The 17,607-nt window shown below is 31.7% G+C and overlaps 1 protein-coding gene across 1 annotated transcript in view; it reads left to right on the plus strand.

The window, feature by feature from the left end:
• The first annotated feature begins 4,578 nt into the window (after nt 1-4,578).
• Nucleotides 4,579-17,607, plus strand: part of LOC134716278 (serine-rich adhesin for platelets-like) — a 42,754-nt gene continuing 29,725 nt past the window's right edge. The window contains exons 1-4 of the mRNA XM_063579173.1: nt 4,579-4,911; nt 13,279-13,487; nt 13,996-14,091; nt 16,770-16,872. Of these exons, the coding sequence (XP_063435243.1) occupies nt 4,788-4,911; nt 13,279-13,487; nt 13,996-14,091; nt 16,770-16,872 (532 nt within the window). The 5' untranslated portion in view covers nt 4,579-4,787. The remainder of the gene's footprint in view (nt 4,912-13,278; nt 13,488-13,995; nt 14,092-16,769; nt 16,873-17,607) is intronic.

The raw sequence follows: 17,607 nt of genomic DNA on the forward strand, positions 1-17,607 counted from the left end.
AATAAGAATTTTGGGTAATAATAAATTAGAAAGTTCCACCAAATACCAAAAATAACTGAAAGGGACACAAATTAACATTACACTTTTGATTCTGTTTGACATGAAACTGTCAGACTACTATAACACTATGTGTTATGTGTTATAGTAGTCTCAGAATGAAATAAGAAAAAAATAGCACCCTCCTAAAACGATGTAACCAAAAATTGTGGAGGAAATTTCAATGTTTCACAAGAATAAACTTGAATGAAAAGATAAAATATTGTCTCTGGAGTTTTATAAAAAGATCACATGATTTTTTGAAAACCTGTAAAACCATTCCTTTCTAAAATAAATAATGTAATTTCAAGAAGCTAAAAGTTGTTATTTATGAGCATACTGCACTTAGAGGAAAACAAAATCAATGGTTCATCCATATTTGATATTCTAAAAGAGGGAGGGGCAAGATCGTTAGGCCGGATTAGTTATGACTACGGAATCGCAAATTTTGTACCACTGAATCATTTATATATATCCTGAATTTTGTTAAAGCAAGGATATTCATTTGCAGTTCTTACCAGATCAGATACGGTGCAGGGGCGGATCCAGCCATTTAAAAAAGGGAGGGTTCCCAACCCAGGACAAACAAAAAGGGGGGATACTAACTGTATGTCCCCATTCAAATGCATTGATCGTCCAAAAAAAAAAAGGGGGGGTCCAACCTTCGGAACTCTCCCCCCGGATCTGCCACTGCGTAGACCTCGGTTTATAATTGCTTTTCAGTGTCTTCGTCATTTAAACCTCTGGGGCCATGATAATCACAGGCACTTGTCTCAGAATTTGTTTCCCCTATAATATATTACATGGATTTAGTACATAGGCCGTGTAATCATGACGTATCATATACAGGGGTTAAATTTCAGCTGAGGTAAAAACTAAAATATTCTTACGCAAATTTGAAGATCAGTAACATTGTTGGTCTAAGTTTTAGACGAAGTACATATAAATCACGGTGTTAGCCCTCAATAATCACAGGTTATCCGATGGAGAACTGTCGTTAACATGTCACATATTTAGACATAAAAATATTTGTGTTTGTTTACTCCGTATATCATTATACAGACGACAATACTAGTCTTTTTGTAATTCTAATTTCGATGACTTGCTTATAAAAAAGGTCATGGAATATATACGTGTTTCTCGTTTCTCGTTTTGTTTATATAGATTAGACCGTTGGTTTTCCCGTTTGAATGGTTTTACACTAGTAATTTTGGGGCCCTTTATAGCTTGTTGTTCGGTGTGAGCCAAGGCTCCGTGTTGAAGGCCATACTTTAACCTATAATGGTTTACTTTTTAAATTATTATTTGGATGGAGAGTTGTCTCATTGGCACTCACACCACATCTTCCTATATCTATATATGGAGTCGGTTTCACAAAAAACTTAGGACTTAGATTGATCATAAGTATACTGAATTGTTCATGACTTACGATCAATCTTAGTTGTAAGTTTTTTTGTGTGAAACCGACACCTTGCTATTGGAATCACCAACAACCATGTCCACTTTTGAAAAAATAAAATATAAATGTATTAAAGTTAGAGAAAATTATGAATAGAAAAAACATTACAAGAACATTAATATATAAAAACAAAATACATAACTACCTAATCGTCAATTGACTTTACTTATAGGAGGAGTTTTAATTGAAAGACGATTTAAACACATTATTGTACATGCATTGTTTTTTTTACTGTGAATCTGATAGATAGAAATAAACTGAAAAAATCAAAAAGTTTCAGGAAAATATAATCTATATATATATAAGTCATCATGGCCGAAATCGTTAGTTGGCTCCTTATAAGTTATAGTTAGGAGTTGGTATCCTTGAAAACCGATTTTTTAAAATCTTTTTTTATATGTTTTTTTAGGTAGATGCTATAAGTGGAAGAGAGACATTGTAAATACAACTGATAACAAAAATATAAAATAAAGTTTCAGTAAAATTGAGAATGAAAATGGGGAATGTGTCAAAGAGACAACAACCTAACAAAAAACCAGAATATACAACCCAACTGGACAAGGCCACCAATTGATTTTCAACGAAACGAGAAAATTTCGGACCCTGAGGCGGGGTTCAGCTGGCTCCTTAAAAAAGTTGTACTATGTCAGTGAAAATAGACGTCACAGTAAACTCTGAAAGGTATGAATGAACTAAAATTAACATACAAGACTAACCAAAGTCAGATTGGTGCTTTATAGGAGTTCTTGCCATTAAAGGATTATTGCTTTTTGTGGAATCTATAGTTGATAGAGAGAATATTAATCTGATCAGAAAAAAAAGATCTGAAAAGCAGACAACATGGTGGAGTGAACAAAACTTGTTTTGTAAATAATGTTATTGACATTGACAAAACAGACTTCTAATATGACTTTTTGTCATTGAAAGAAGATTTCACGATTTTTGCGTTTATTTTGTTAATGATACGGTAGATAGTGGAATCTGAAAGCAGAAAAGATGGTCAATACAAAAAGATCTTCAAAAAGGGGAAACAAGTCAGCAACACGACGGGTGCCACATGTGGAGCAGGATCTACTTAAACCCCGAAGCATCTGAAATCACCTCGAGTTTTGGTGGGATTTATTTTGCTCAGTCTTTAGTTTTCTGTTTTTTTTTTGTACTATGGTTTGTCTATTGTTTTTTTATTATTTTTTTTTTAAGCCATAGCGCTGTCTGTTTATTTTCGACATATGAGTTTGAATATCCGCTGGTATCTTTCGACCCTCTTTTACATCATTGCCGAAATTGTATGTCGATTCCTTATTGTCCTCGAAGTAGATGTTTTACCAATTTGTTTCAGAAACTATAGCAGATAGATAGAAACGTTTAATAATCAGTTAAATAACATCTATTTACCAGTCAGCATGATAATTCAACGGAAACCTTATATAAGAGTTTCTATCCTTGGAAGACGATTTTTACCCATTTTTTTTTTATTCTTTCGAAAACGTCAAATTATATAATCCAATCTTTTTTTTATTTCTGCGTTTAATCTTTGTATTATAATTGATATATAGAAATTTAGTTTGTAAGGCCAAAATTACCATGACAAATTTGGTCCACGCAAAGTTTCCATTTAACACACTTAATCTTGTTGCATTGTGTTAATTTATTTTTTCAAAAATGGCTGGTAAGCAACAAAGACTCATTGGAGCCTCTTGTGTAGTTACTTGAACTTAAGAATTTATCAATTACTAAGTATTAAACCACTATCACTGGACGACTCTGGCAGAGGGACAATTTCTTAGATGCAATAGAATTATTTGTTTGGTTTGTTCTGAATGGCCGTCAGTTGGTGACATCTGCATTGTGAAGACGTACAGACCCTCGTGGTTTTGCACTACTCATGGTAAATACTTTGACTAAAAGAGAGGCGAAAGAGACCAAAAGGACATTCAAACTCTTAAGTCGGAAACAAACTGGCAATGCCATGATAAAAGTGAAAAATGAAATACGTTGAAATCCTGTATCACTTGTAGCTCCTGTCGTATTGCCCATGTAAGTACAAATACGATGATAAGTCTACTTCGAATTCGAAGAGATGACGCAACTTTATCACATTGAACTCTTGGTTCAATAGCTTCCTTGTCATCAGCAACCCTCTATCAAGTAAGTTAAGATAGAAATTCAAGCTCTGGAACATCGTATCAATTAGGAGATATATGCTTCATATGCATGTATACACTGCTGAAATGTTGCTATATAGAAGTGGACAGTTTACAATTGGCAAGCTGAAATCTTTAAGTTTTGATCTCAACAGACCTTTATTGGCATTTTCTTGATTAATTGTATAACGTGAATTAACTTCGATGGATTGGTGTGTTTGAAATAAAGTCACCAAACGTTCAACAATTTATCGAGATGAAACCGTCTACATATTGCAGAAAAAAGCTCCTGTATGTATACATAGTGTCAGCCTCATATGAATAAAGAATCAAGTCTGAAAGAAGAGGAACACAGATGGTCCCTTGGGAATGCCGATTGTTTATTGAAAAATACGTCCTCCAAACTTCAAAAATATAAAAATGAAAATATCAAAAATCTTGATAATGTAAAGTTTCAGAGAATTTTTCGTTTGAGTCAGAACGGTTTTTCACTAAGTACGATTTATCCCGCCTCAGTAAATATGAATGTTAATTGTCCATTTACACAGAAACAAATATTCCCATTTTTATTGTCTAAATCGAAGCTAAAAATATGATTAATTGTTTTAATAAAACGAAATATCTAATGGTATAAGTAGACATTGCGATGTCACCTGGAGTTGTTGCTGTAGTCCAGATGCTGTACTATTGACTAATGTATACTGCAACAACAAAGACTGGTGCTAACTGCCTGATCATCATATCTATTTTAGTAGAAAGCTAGCTATATTGAAATTCAATCCTTTGTGCTTATATGAACATTTTAACACGTTATACATTTTTAACCACAAATATGTAATTTGTTAAATAAACTTAAAATAAAATGATTTATTAAAATGTGAAGTACAACAGTTACTAACTAGATACCGTAACGGCAAGGAATGTATAATTATTACATAAGGTCACTATACAATATGTCAGTTAAAACTATCTCACGGTGCATATGTATTTTATCTGTTTGATCATATGACGTTTGTGTAAAGTTTAAATTCTAAAACCGTTTTGTATACCTTTCAACGACAACCACGTGATCGGACGATTTTGACTGTGACAAGTCGACATAATTCCACATGTTCAAATTAATGAATGATCATATTTTTTCGTAAAACATGATACGTTTTTTGTGTTTGTTTCTCCTTCTTGTAATATTTGTGGAATGTAGGAATATAAAACCTAAAGAAAAGGAAATAGAAAACTCTGGATCTATCAACTTTACACCTTGTTTAGATAAAGGTAGGTTGTATTTAATTACTATTTAATATAGATTGTACACAAGGACCATATTAGTTAAATAAAAGTATAAAGATATACCAAACATATTGATTAATAATAACCGATAAGTTTTCACGTACAAAAGTGGATCAATGATCAAACATTATTAAACTATTTCTGGAACTTTATTAAAAAAACAAATTCGCTTGAACTATTTAAAGTTTTTTTTAATTTGGATTTTGTTGATTTAACTCATTCCTGTCGAAATATTTGATTTTTTCCTTCATTTAAATCGTTGCATATTATATAACGAGTTGCTCACAAATTAAGATAGAATGAGCATATGAAAATAGCTTTTAATTTTGTAATGTCTACCTAATATGATATTTGCATATTATCAAGTGCCGGATTGAAACAAAAGAACCTTTTTATAATTCATCTATAAAATTAAACCATCTCATGAACCTCTTCTTTGTATACAGAAATTAAACCATTTTGTGCAAAAATCGCTGTCAAAGTCTTGAAACATGTCTCTGATTATAGAACATTTCGGATTTGTAACACTTTACAAGTTGTCTGTTTGTCTTTTTCATTTTTATCCATTGTGTTGTCAGTTTATTTTTGATTTATAAGTTTGACTGTCCCTTTCGTATCTTTTGTCCCTCTTTTACACTCAGTATAAGAAAAGCAAAAACCAACGATGTTTTCACATAAATCATTGCTATATGACCTTATCATGCTAGCCAGTGACCTATAGAGTGGTCTTATTAACAACCATAAGACCCCTGACTTATTATATAATGTTTTGGAACAATACAGACTTGCTATATATGTTCATATGTCCCTGAACATGACTGATAATCATTTAAGCTGTCTGTCAAATCTGCTTCAATGAAGACAAACATAAGTTAAATGATTGTCATAAAATTAGCTGCATCAATGGTGTGGATACAAAACAAAGGCAAGTTCACTTCATTTAACAGATAGTATCATGACGTTTGTGCAGTTGTCATTTTGAATTATGAATACTTGTTTATCATTTTCAATGGATGCAGTATTTGATATCGCATTAATTCTAAATGGTGCCATACCGGTTCCGTCGACAAATAGTATGCATGCTGTTTACTGAAGTTTGGGTTGTATATATTCCAAAACTTAATCAGGAGTATTGCACACCGGTAGACTATTGTTGTCACTTATTCATGTCTCTATTACTGTGAAATGTTTTGCACTTTTTGGTACAAAAAGAACTGATAAAAAAACAAGTAATGTTCACATTAAATAGCATTGCTACATCTATAGACTAGAACAAACGAAATCATTTTGTTGTACCCATGTTTCCGCTGCAAACAATTATATTAAAGTGAACATAGGTGAAACCATGCAGTCAACATTTCACTGGGATTCGCGTTGCTTATTCTTTAGTTTTTCTATGTTGTGTCATGTGTAATATTGTTTGTCTGTTTGTCTTTTTTATTTTTAGCCATGGCGTTGTCAGTTTATTTTCGATTTATAAGTTTGACTGTCCCTCTGGTATCTTTCGTACCTCTTTTACATAACTTCTGATATTTGTTAAACGCAGGTCATTATACCAACTTCTTATATCTTCAATCTTTATTGAAAATTATTAAAGCTTCTGTTCAGTACCGTCCAATGTTCACAGGCACTTGTATCACTCTCTGAAATAAAGCTTCTGTTCACTAACGTCAATGTTCACAGACACTTGTATCACTCTCTGAAATAAAGCTTCTGTTCACTAACGTCAATGTTCACAGACACTTGTATCACTCTCTGAAATAAAGCTTCTGTTCACTACCGTCAATGTTCACAGACACTTGTATCACTCTCTGAAATAAAGCTTCTGTTCACTACCGTCAAATGTTCACAGGCACTTGTCTCACTCTCTGGAATAAAGCTTCTGTTCACTACCGTCAAATGTTCACAGGCACTTGTATCACTCTCTGAAATAAAGCTTCTGTTCACTACCGTCAAATGTTCACAGGCACTTGTCTCACTCTCTGGAATAAAGCTTCTGTTCACTACCGTCAAATGTTCACAGGCACTTGTATCACTCTCTGAAATAAAGCTTCTGTTCACTACCGTCAAATGTTCACAGGCACTTGTCTCACTCTCTGGAATAAAGCTTCTGTTCACTACCGTCAAATGTTCACAGGCACTTGTATCACTCTCTGAAATAAAGCTTCTGTTCACTACCGTCAAATGTTCACAGGCACTTGTCTCACTCTCTGGAATAAAGCTTCTGTTCACTACCGTCAAATGTTCACAGGCACTTGTCTCACTCTCTGGAATAAAGCTTCTGTTCACTACCGTCAAATGTTCACAGGCACTTGTATCACTCTCTGAAATAAAGCTTCTGTTCACTACCGTCAAATGTTCACTTGTCTCACTCTCTGGAATAAAGCTTCTGTTCACTACCGTCAAATGTTCACAGGCACTTGTATCACTCTCTGAAATAAAGCTTCTGTTCACTACCGTCAAATGTTCACAGGCACTTGTCTCACTCTCTGGAATAAAGCTTCTGTTCACTACCGTCAAATGTTCACAGGCACTTGTATCACTCTCTGAAATAAAGCTTCTGTTCACTACCGTCAAATGTTCACAGGCACTCTCTGAAACCGCAACTATGACTTGAATACTACCAAAAGACAAGTCCCTTTGCCAATGTTCTACAATTGAATATTCTTATTTGTGCGTGTTTGCTTGCGTGCACCTTGGTGACTCCTACATATGGATAACAATACTGTTTGTTCATATGCATCGGCCACGAGGAAAGACTTAACTTATAAAAGCTTTTTTTTTTAAAAGGGATGTGATGCTGTTTTTAGTACATGGTCAATGTGCACTTAACATGATGGTTTATATGGTGGTATATCTATATATTATCACACTTAACATGATGGTTTATATGGTGGTATTTCTATATATTATCACACTTAACATGATGGTTTATATGGTGGTATATCTATATATTATCAACTTATGTCTGTTATTATTGTTTCTTGTGTATTGTCTACATTGCAATTGTTTAATCTAAAAATCACTGTACTATTCAAGCCTGTAATGGGTCCTTTATTGGAAACAAAATTTATCTTATCTTATTCTATAACGCGATAGCCTTCGTAAAACGTATAACTGTAATCAAATAATATCTGACAAAGACTATCACAAGGTGGTATGTCAATAGGCCATTTAATGTTGATGACCTTTGAAAGGATGTTAAAAAATATGTTTGACAAGATGATTATTAAAAAATATTTTTGACAGGCTGATTATTAAAAAATATGTTTGACAAGATAATTCTTCTCATTTCACTTGACTTTTGTTTGTTTATCGTGTTTCTTGTAATTTTCACATAGAAAATATACGAAAAGATAATATCATACACTGTCCTAAGAAAAAACTACAGAGTAATAGTTTAAATTGATAGTCCTATATAGTAAATAAACTAGCTAAATCTTGTTACTTGAAGCGACCCCTCCCCAAACAAAAATTCCCAAAACCAAACGTAAATCTATATATTTATGGAACTAAGAAAAATGACAAACTATATGTGTTTATTTTTCTCCATCTGAAAAAAGAAGTTGGAGACAGTCATTTTGAACACCAGATTTCTTCTTGCCCGTCACTATTGTCGTTTTCGAGATGCAGTATGGTTTTTTTCTTCAGACAATGTATGTACCAAGTCAGGAATATAACAGTTGTTTTCCGTTCGTTCAGTTGGTTGAGATAGTCGAGCGTTTGATTATGTCAGGTTTTATGTATTTTGTTTTTTTGTTTTTTTGTTTTTTGTTTTTTTGTTTTTTTTTGTTTTTTTGTTTTTGTTTCTTTGGTTCATCAATGCTCATCAACCTTGTACTTGTTTTGCTTTTTATTTTTATCATTTGAGCGTCACTGATGAGTTTTATTTAGACAAAACACGCGTCTAGTGTATCACATTATTAGCCTGGTACATTTGATAACTATCTACACCACTGGGTCGATGCCACTGCTGGTTGACGTTTTATCCCCGAGGATATCACCAGCCCGGTAGTCAGAAATTCGGTGTTGACATGAATATCAATTATATGGTCATTTAACACGCATCAGGCGTATTAAATTATAAGCCTGGTACCTTTGAAAACTATGAATGTAAACCCCCCTTTTCTGAATTAACATTTGAGTTCGGTATTTTTTTAAATGTACTTTTAAAACATTTTATAGAATGTAATATCAAGAACAATGTTAACATTAACGAGCAGTTGAATAATTTTAGAACAATATACTGTAATTGACCAGTGGACTGAAAATATCCATTGTATATAGCATATTTATCCAATTGTTTTGTGCTTCTGATCAGACTAGCAATTTTCTATGGAATATACGGTTTATTGCTAATGAGTTTTTTCTTCACCACTGTCACCTGTTAGGGAAATGCTTGAAAGCTCACAAACATGACACACCTAGACATATTCTCCTGCCTGAGGTATATCATGAAAAAGTAAAATCACAAAAATACTGAACTCCGAGGAAAATTTAAAACGAAAAGTGCTTAATCAAATGGCAAAATCAAATAATAAAACACATCAAACGAATGGACAACAATTGTCATATTCCTGACTTGATACATGCATGTTCAAATGTAGAAAATGGTAGATAGAAACAGAAGGAGTTCAGGTAAGATGAGCCTCCAAACGATTGACACATCAGGAGGATAAAAGTGTCAAAGTGGTTTTATTTGATGATTTATAAATATTGACTCGACCATCGCTACTGAAAATTCAACTATGTTTCTATTCTGTTTATGACTATTTTATTTTCAATATTGATCGTAACCAAACAGAGCTTTTTCCTTTATAAGCAAAACCTTGAAATTCACTGTTTATCAAATACACATTTAAAATGAATTATATCTTTTACAAATGAAATCGAAACGTACTATTGTTCTACTTGGAACTACTCCAAACTTAAAATGCAAAGAGGAACTAAGTATGAGTAACCTTTTAATCAAACAACCTGATTTTTTCAATTATTTAATCTGAACCGGAATTTCTGTAGATTATTTACATAACTTTCACTTCAACAAGAGTAGAATTATATTTAGTTCAGGTAAATCACCTGTTTGATCACACCATATCATACGGTCCAAATCCTCTAGTCAATAGGCTTTCTGCAAGTTTAAACGCCCATAATATTCAAATTTTATGAATGAAATTCCAAAAAGGTTCATATTGACCGCACTTGATATTCAAGAAGTTCAATTTGACTAGATAGAAGGAAATAAAACGCCTACATAAAATGATAGTTCAAAATATATGAAAAGTACACAGTTAAATGTTTATTTGAAGGGTTTAAGTCAGGTAAATTACCATTTAAAAAGATGAAATACGATATTTTTTGGGGGAGTTGTGTGAGTACGAGTACAACCGGGTTTTCAGAACTATTCAATAAAGATTTAAAATAATAATAATGTAGGTATTTTCCTCATCGCAATATTATCTCCTTATATTTTTATTATCTAAGGAATGACTGTAATATTTTTTCTGTCTATGAAGACATAACATAAACAATTTGGTGCACATTGCATAACGCGCGTAGCGGGTTATTTAAAAGTGTGCACCGCATTTTTTATGTTATTTCAAATAGACAGAAAAAATATTACAGTCATTTCTTATAATTTAATTCTAAATTCCATTTTAAACCGTAGAAAACCATGAAAAAACGTAGATGACGTCACGGTCACATGACTTAATTATGTCTATTGACTCATAACAAAATAACGTCAGCCAATCAGAAGACGCGTTACATCCAAAATTAAAATTATTCAACTATATATATTTGTAGTTCTTAAGAGTGACGTCGTTTCCAAGTAATACATCTTCATCACATGGATATTGGGGTCCTTTCCATAGTAGTACATGTTTCAAATACACTGATTCTAGAAGTAATATAAAATACTGTTTCAAAAATTACTATATGGGTCATTTTGAATTGTATTTATAAACGAGAAAAGTCTATAATCACCTCAACTTGTCAGACGTATATAACAACATTGTTGTTACTAATGTTTGACATCACAAACGATCAGTACAAAAAAGTCACATATAAATCATATGTAACCGTAAACAGGATGTAATTTTTTTTTAAGTATAGATACTTTGCAATTCTCCTTTTTACCAAATTTAATATCATCAATAAGAGTTACAGAAATTAAGATATAAAAATTTAAAAAAAAATTGTAGGTAAATAGTCAGTGCTACACTACTGACAGAGGGAAACCTTTCAAAAGTATTCGGTCTGACGCAGGTTTGTAGCTTAAAACCATGCTAAAAATGAACCCACTGGCTATGGAATTTGGACTATCAAACAGCTGCTGAATGTGGAACAGGATAGGTCAACCCTCCGGGGGTACCTGAATTTACTTCAAAATATTGTCAGATATCTGATCAGGTCAATGAAGGTATTACGGGGCGCCGAATGGGACTCTTGTGGTTTTGTACAAAATTCAATTCTGTCATAACAAAATCATTTTTGTCTTACAAAACTATGTGCTACAGACTTGTTTTGTGAGAACTTCAATTTTGTGATGACAAAATTCATTTGTGTAGACAAATTCATTTTTGTCATAACAAAATTCATTTTTGTAGACAAAATTCATATTTGTCATGACAAAAGTCAATTTTGTCTTAAAGGTATGCAAATATAAACATATTTGCATACAAAATTGACTTTTGTTACCTGATATGGAAATTAAATCACAAAAGTCAATTGTGTACGGTAAGATTCAATTTTGTGAGACAAAATTGACTTTTGTGAAACAAAATTAACTTTTGTGAGACAAAATCGACTTTTGTGAGACAAAATTGAATTTTGTGAGACAAAATTCAATTTTGTCATTTTTGTTGAGACAAAATTCAATTTTGTCATTTTTGTTGAGACAAAATTCAATTTTGTCATTTTTGTTGAGACAAAAGTCAATTTTGTTAATTTTGTTGAGACAAAAGTCAATTTTGTAAATTTTGTTGAGACAAAAGTCAATTTTGTTAATTTTGTTGAGACAAAAGTCAATTTTGTCAATTTTGTTGAGACAAAAGTCAATTTTGTGACGACAAAATTCATTTTTGTGATGACAAAATTCAATTTTGTAACAACAAAATTCAATTTTGTAACAACAAAATTGACTTTTATGAGACAAAATTGACTTTCGTGAGACAAAATTGACTTTCGTGAGACAAAAATCAATTTTGTTGAGACAAAATTCAATTTTGTTAATTTTGTTGAGACAAAATTCAATTTTGTCAATTTTGTTGAGACAAAATTCAATTTTGTCAATTTTGTTGAGACAAAATTCAATTTTGTCAATTTTGTTGAGACAAAAGTCAATTTTGTTAATTTTGTTGAGACAAAAGTCAATTTTGTAAATTTTGTTGAGACAAAAGTCAATTTTGTTAATTTTGTTGAGACAAAAGTCAATTTTGTCAATTTTGTTGAGACAAAAGTCAATTTTGTGACGACAAAATTCATTTTTGTGATGACAAAATTCAATTTTGTAACAACAAAATTCAATTTTGTAACAACAAAATTGACTTTTATGAGACAAAATTGACTTTCGTGAGACAAAATTGACTTTCGTGAGACAAAAATCAATTTTGTTGAGACAAAATTCAATTTTGTTAATTTTGTTCAGACAAAATTCAATTTTGTCAATTTTGTTGAGACAAAATTCAATTTTGTCAATTTTGTTGAGACAAAATTCAATTTTGTTAATTTTGTTGAGACAAAATTCAATTTTGTCAATTTTGTTGAGACAAAATTCAATTTTGTCAATTTTGTTGAGACAAAATTCAATTTTGTCAATTTTGTTGAGACAAAATTCAATTTTGTCAATTTTGTTGAGACAAAAGTCAATTTTGTCAATTTTGTCTCACAAAAGTCAATTTTGTGTAACAAAAGTCAATTTTGTGTAACAAAAGTCAATTTTGTGTAACAAAAGTAATTTTTGTGTAACAAAAGTCAATTTTGTGTAACAAAAGTCGATTTTGTATGCAAATTAGTTCACAGAAACCAAACTAAACTAATTTAAATACAAAATTGACTTTTGTCGCTCAATTTTCAAATTAGGTAACAAAAGTCAAGTCTGTGTAACAAAAATGAATTTTGTCATGACAAAAGTGACTTTTGTCCGCTGATAGATAATTTTGTATGACACAAATTTTGTTAAACTGAACTCATTTTTGTTGAACAAAAGTCACTTTTGTCCGTACAAAATTGAATTTTGAGTACAAAACCACAAGAGTCCCATTCGGCGCCCCGTAGGTATTGCCCAAGTTCTAATAACCGTATTAAATTTGTAAAATTCTCTTCTTATAATGAAAACTTATTTCTTATTAGATTGCAAGGACAAAATCAATACGAACGGGAATACCAAACACCAGAAACATCGACACAGGTCACATAAATCACACAAGAAACGACCACATGGAAAGAAAAAGACAAAACAACTTCCACTTTCCGAGGGACTCCAATTACAAGGAGAGGATCACAGTGCAGCATATGGATGGAATATGGATTCCCAGGTCCCAAGAGGAGTGTCAAGACTGGTAATCGATTTTTTTTTTCCCCATGAATTGCTTTTTCTTCTTGAATGATAAAATGAATTACATTTGTACCATGCAAAATGTTAAGAGTATGACAATCAATGCATTCAATCGTCAAGCTGTATTCTTAAATAAAACAATGACATATATAAATAAGACATATATAAATAATGTGAACTTGTATTTTGTATCGAATGTTTATAACTGTGAAAATATAAAAAGTCATAGACTAAAATACTTTTAACTAAAAGGTTTTAAAGGTACACATGATCTTTGGTCGTGTTGTTGTCTCTTTCACATTCCAAGTTTCCCTATTCTTTTCTATTCTATGGTTAACATTTCTTTCTTGTTTTAAAAAATAGTTCTATCGATTCAAGTAATGATATTATATTATACATTATAATTCATTTAAGATACTTTTAAAACAATGAACATTTGAGAAAATTTAATTATATAACGGTGTCTGAATATTCTCTTGACGTTTATCGTTAGTATACTATTTTATTAACAGGAGCACAGATTGCATCCAAATATTCGACATGCTGCAAAACAGTTTATGGATAATTTACAATCAGTTCTGAAAAAGATTCAAAACAAGATCAGAAATGTACGTATTTGTTGTATTTTTATGTTAAAAAGTAAAACCACAAAAATCCCGAACTCCGAGGAAAATTCAATCGGAAAGTCCCTAATCACATGGCAAAAATTGACAAAACGCATCAAATGAATGGACAACAACTGTCACATACCGGACTTGTTACAGGCAATTTCAAATGTAGAAAATGGTGGATTGAACCTGGTTTTATAGCGCTAAACCTATCACTTGTACGACATTCTCATCAAATTCCGTTATATTTACAACGATGCGTGAACAAAAGACATAATAAATAAAATTGACAAAATATTAGTACAGCAGTCATCACTGTGTTACAATCTTAAAACAAACAAACAATTTTACAAAAAAGCACAAAAGCTTCTATCAAATTAAAAACACATTGAACATACTATTTTGAGCTAACGACATTATAGTGATTAATTTGTTGATGTTTGCCTTAATAGTCCAGTGGCAAAACAGGATATTTGAAAAAAGATATATAACGCCGAGTTTAAGCAATGTGCACACTACATGAATGCATCACTTGAATTTATCATTTCCCTATACAGTTCCAGCTAAATAAACTCATCATAGATACCAGGATTAAATTTTGTATTTATGCCAGACGCACATTTCGTCTACAATTGATTCATCAGTGACACTTGAATCCAAAACAGTTAAAAAGGCCAAATAAAGTACGATGTTGATGAGCATTGAGGGCCATAATTCCTAAAAGTAAAGCGTTCTTAAAACAATATGATACAGATAAAAAACCATTAAGTAACATGTATGAAAATTATCATCAAAATTCCATCAAATATAAAAATAGATCAGTAATGAATACAGATAAGGATAAATAATTCCTGCTAAATTATAAGACATCTGTCGGATTTTCATTCAGAAAAATGACGAACGAAGATATTAGCACTAGCCAAGAATAATAATTGAGCGAGAACTTTTATGGCTACTGAAAATCACATGTATATGACTTTTAACACATGCTATGTAGAAACGATCTTTTAGTAGATTCCTTATTTACACGTTTCTTCGTTTCTTCATTCAGCCTCACAACGACATACACCCTTTTCCCATAATTGTAGTGGTTAGCATATATAGGGCCTTCAACAAAAATAAATGATTTTAGAAATTTTACAATATGTTTTGGTTAGGAATGCAGAATGTTTGTTATGAAACATGTTCACAAGTCATAATAATTGTCAATCAAAAAGCATAAATACCGATAATAACATGTTAACATCAGATACTATAACTAACAACATAAAGTCCACTGAATGTACATTTACATAATAGTTAGGCTCAACATTCAATGTCCATGAAATTGAACAAGGTTAAATATAGTTTTGATTGTGTTTCACTCAACATTACCGGGTCGTTTGAAAGTCAAATGATACAAGTATCACATTGACTTTAAAATTTTCCATGTAGGATGTTTAGAATTACCAAGAAATCGACCAAATCTTTTCCTCGATAAATAAAAATATCAACATCAACATCTGAAACCAGCAAATCCTCCTACACGTAAACAGTGAAATACAAAATTGACTTATATGTTTAATGTTTTTTACATTTCACTGCACACGATGAAAGGAAAACATACACGAGTTATAACGTTAGGAAACATGTTTATAAGTAATATATGTTTTTTAATTCACACATAGTCCTTATTCTGGGTCAAGGTATAACGAATATTTGTTTATTTAGTCTATGAAAACAAGATTGTACGTCCATAAAACTATTGTCACATTGTTATGTACAGATAATATTTGTCAGATTTATAAGTGCATTTCAAAATTTAAATCTTTATTGTGAATATTAAAAACACAACCACAAACATTACTTTAATAAAGGCAACAGTAGAATACCGCTGTTCGAAATTCAAAAATCGATCGAGAAAAAAACCAAATCTGGGTTACAAACTAAAACGTAGGGAAACTCATTATTAATTCAGTATATAACTTATTTAGCCTAGACATCTTATGTATTGATCCTGCTGCAGATACCTTTTGTATTAAACATCTCAAACCGGTGCTCAAATATAAATAATATCGAGACCAGCTTCATTGAAGCCCAACACATAATGTTTTTGAGGTCTTAAAAAAACAAATTTAAAATGGCAGGAAATCAACTTTGCCTATGAGGAAGATGCAATAATCTTTCATAAACTGAAGGTGCAATTCTAGTCAATTCATAAATTAACATTTACATACAAGCAAAATGTGACATTTTAATCATGTAACCCAATAAAGCACTGTCTGCTGGAAGGATGGGTAACTATCGTACTCACAACCCACCATCAGTTGAACCCAATATGCTGAAAAAAAAATTCCTAAAAATCAGAGAGGAGCGGTAACCAATCAACAAGTTGTCAAAGAAAAACCCGTATGGTACCGATATCCGCGTTTCCGACACGTGTTTCTGAAGTAACCTCCACCAAGTACTCTTGACACCAAAAGCAATATATAATCAATAATTATCGACCAATATAGACATTAATCGATTACAATCAAAGAAATGTAGCTAGTACTGATAATTCGGATATTATTCTATTTGCTGTTATAAGGTTTCGAAATCAGTCAAAATTAAGGTTTTTATCTCTCTGGTATATAACGCTAATCCCTTGAAGTTTCATATAATGTTGCATGCATGACTTTGTGTTGTTATTATTCCAGGTTGACAATGAATATATTACGGTGGGGAGTAGGTCCAGGGACGCTATGATGGAAGTCAGAAAAGAGTTAGAGGAACTTACAAAGGAAAACAACGACGTATATGGTCAGTATTTCAAATCTCATTTTTGCTCAACAACATCGTGGGAAAACATCAGCCGTTACCATTGTATTCCTTTGAAGAAACACACTTTGCACGAAACAAGTGTAATAACACTTTCCAATGCGCAATAGTTGTTGGACAAATTAATTTCAGCCAAAAGGTTTATGAATATGATATGAACTATTATCTAGCGAATAGCATACTTAAATATATAAAATCATTAGTATAAATCAACGGAATATGTTTAAAAAGATTGGCCATGCCAAACAGTTACACAAATTTGAAAAGGATTCACCGAAGACAGTTTAGTTAATCTATTCTTGGGGTAGAAAATCATTAGTATTTCGAAATGTTCAAAGTTTTGTAAACAGTTAATTAATGTTAATTCATGTCACCACAGAAGTGCTCTAATACTGAATCTTCTCCAGTCATATATACCCTGCCTTACTACGTTATAACTAGTGATATAAACATTAAAATAAAGACAACAGAAGTTTACCGCTGTTCAAAAGCAATAAATCGTTTGAGAGAAAACAAATCCGAGTCACTTACTACAACCGAGGGAAACACATAAACTTTAAGAGGGAAACAAAGGAACAAAAGGAACACCGAAGTGCAACAAACGCCAACATACTTAAAAAACGAACTATTTGATAACAACTATCCTCTACAAAATGTACAAAACTGTTTATAATAAGAACCCCACTAGTTGTCTTAGTATAATATAAATGACATGTC

The sequence above is a fragment of the Mytilus trossulus genome, chromosome 4 (genome assembly GCF_036588685.1).
Source record: "Mytilus trossulus isolate FHL-02 chromosome 4, PNRI_Mtr1.1.1.hap1, whole genome shotgun sequence".
Taxonomy (NCBI): domain Eukaryota; kingdom Metazoa; phylum Mollusca; class Bivalvia; order Mytilida; family Mytilidae; genus Mytilus; species Mytilus trossulus.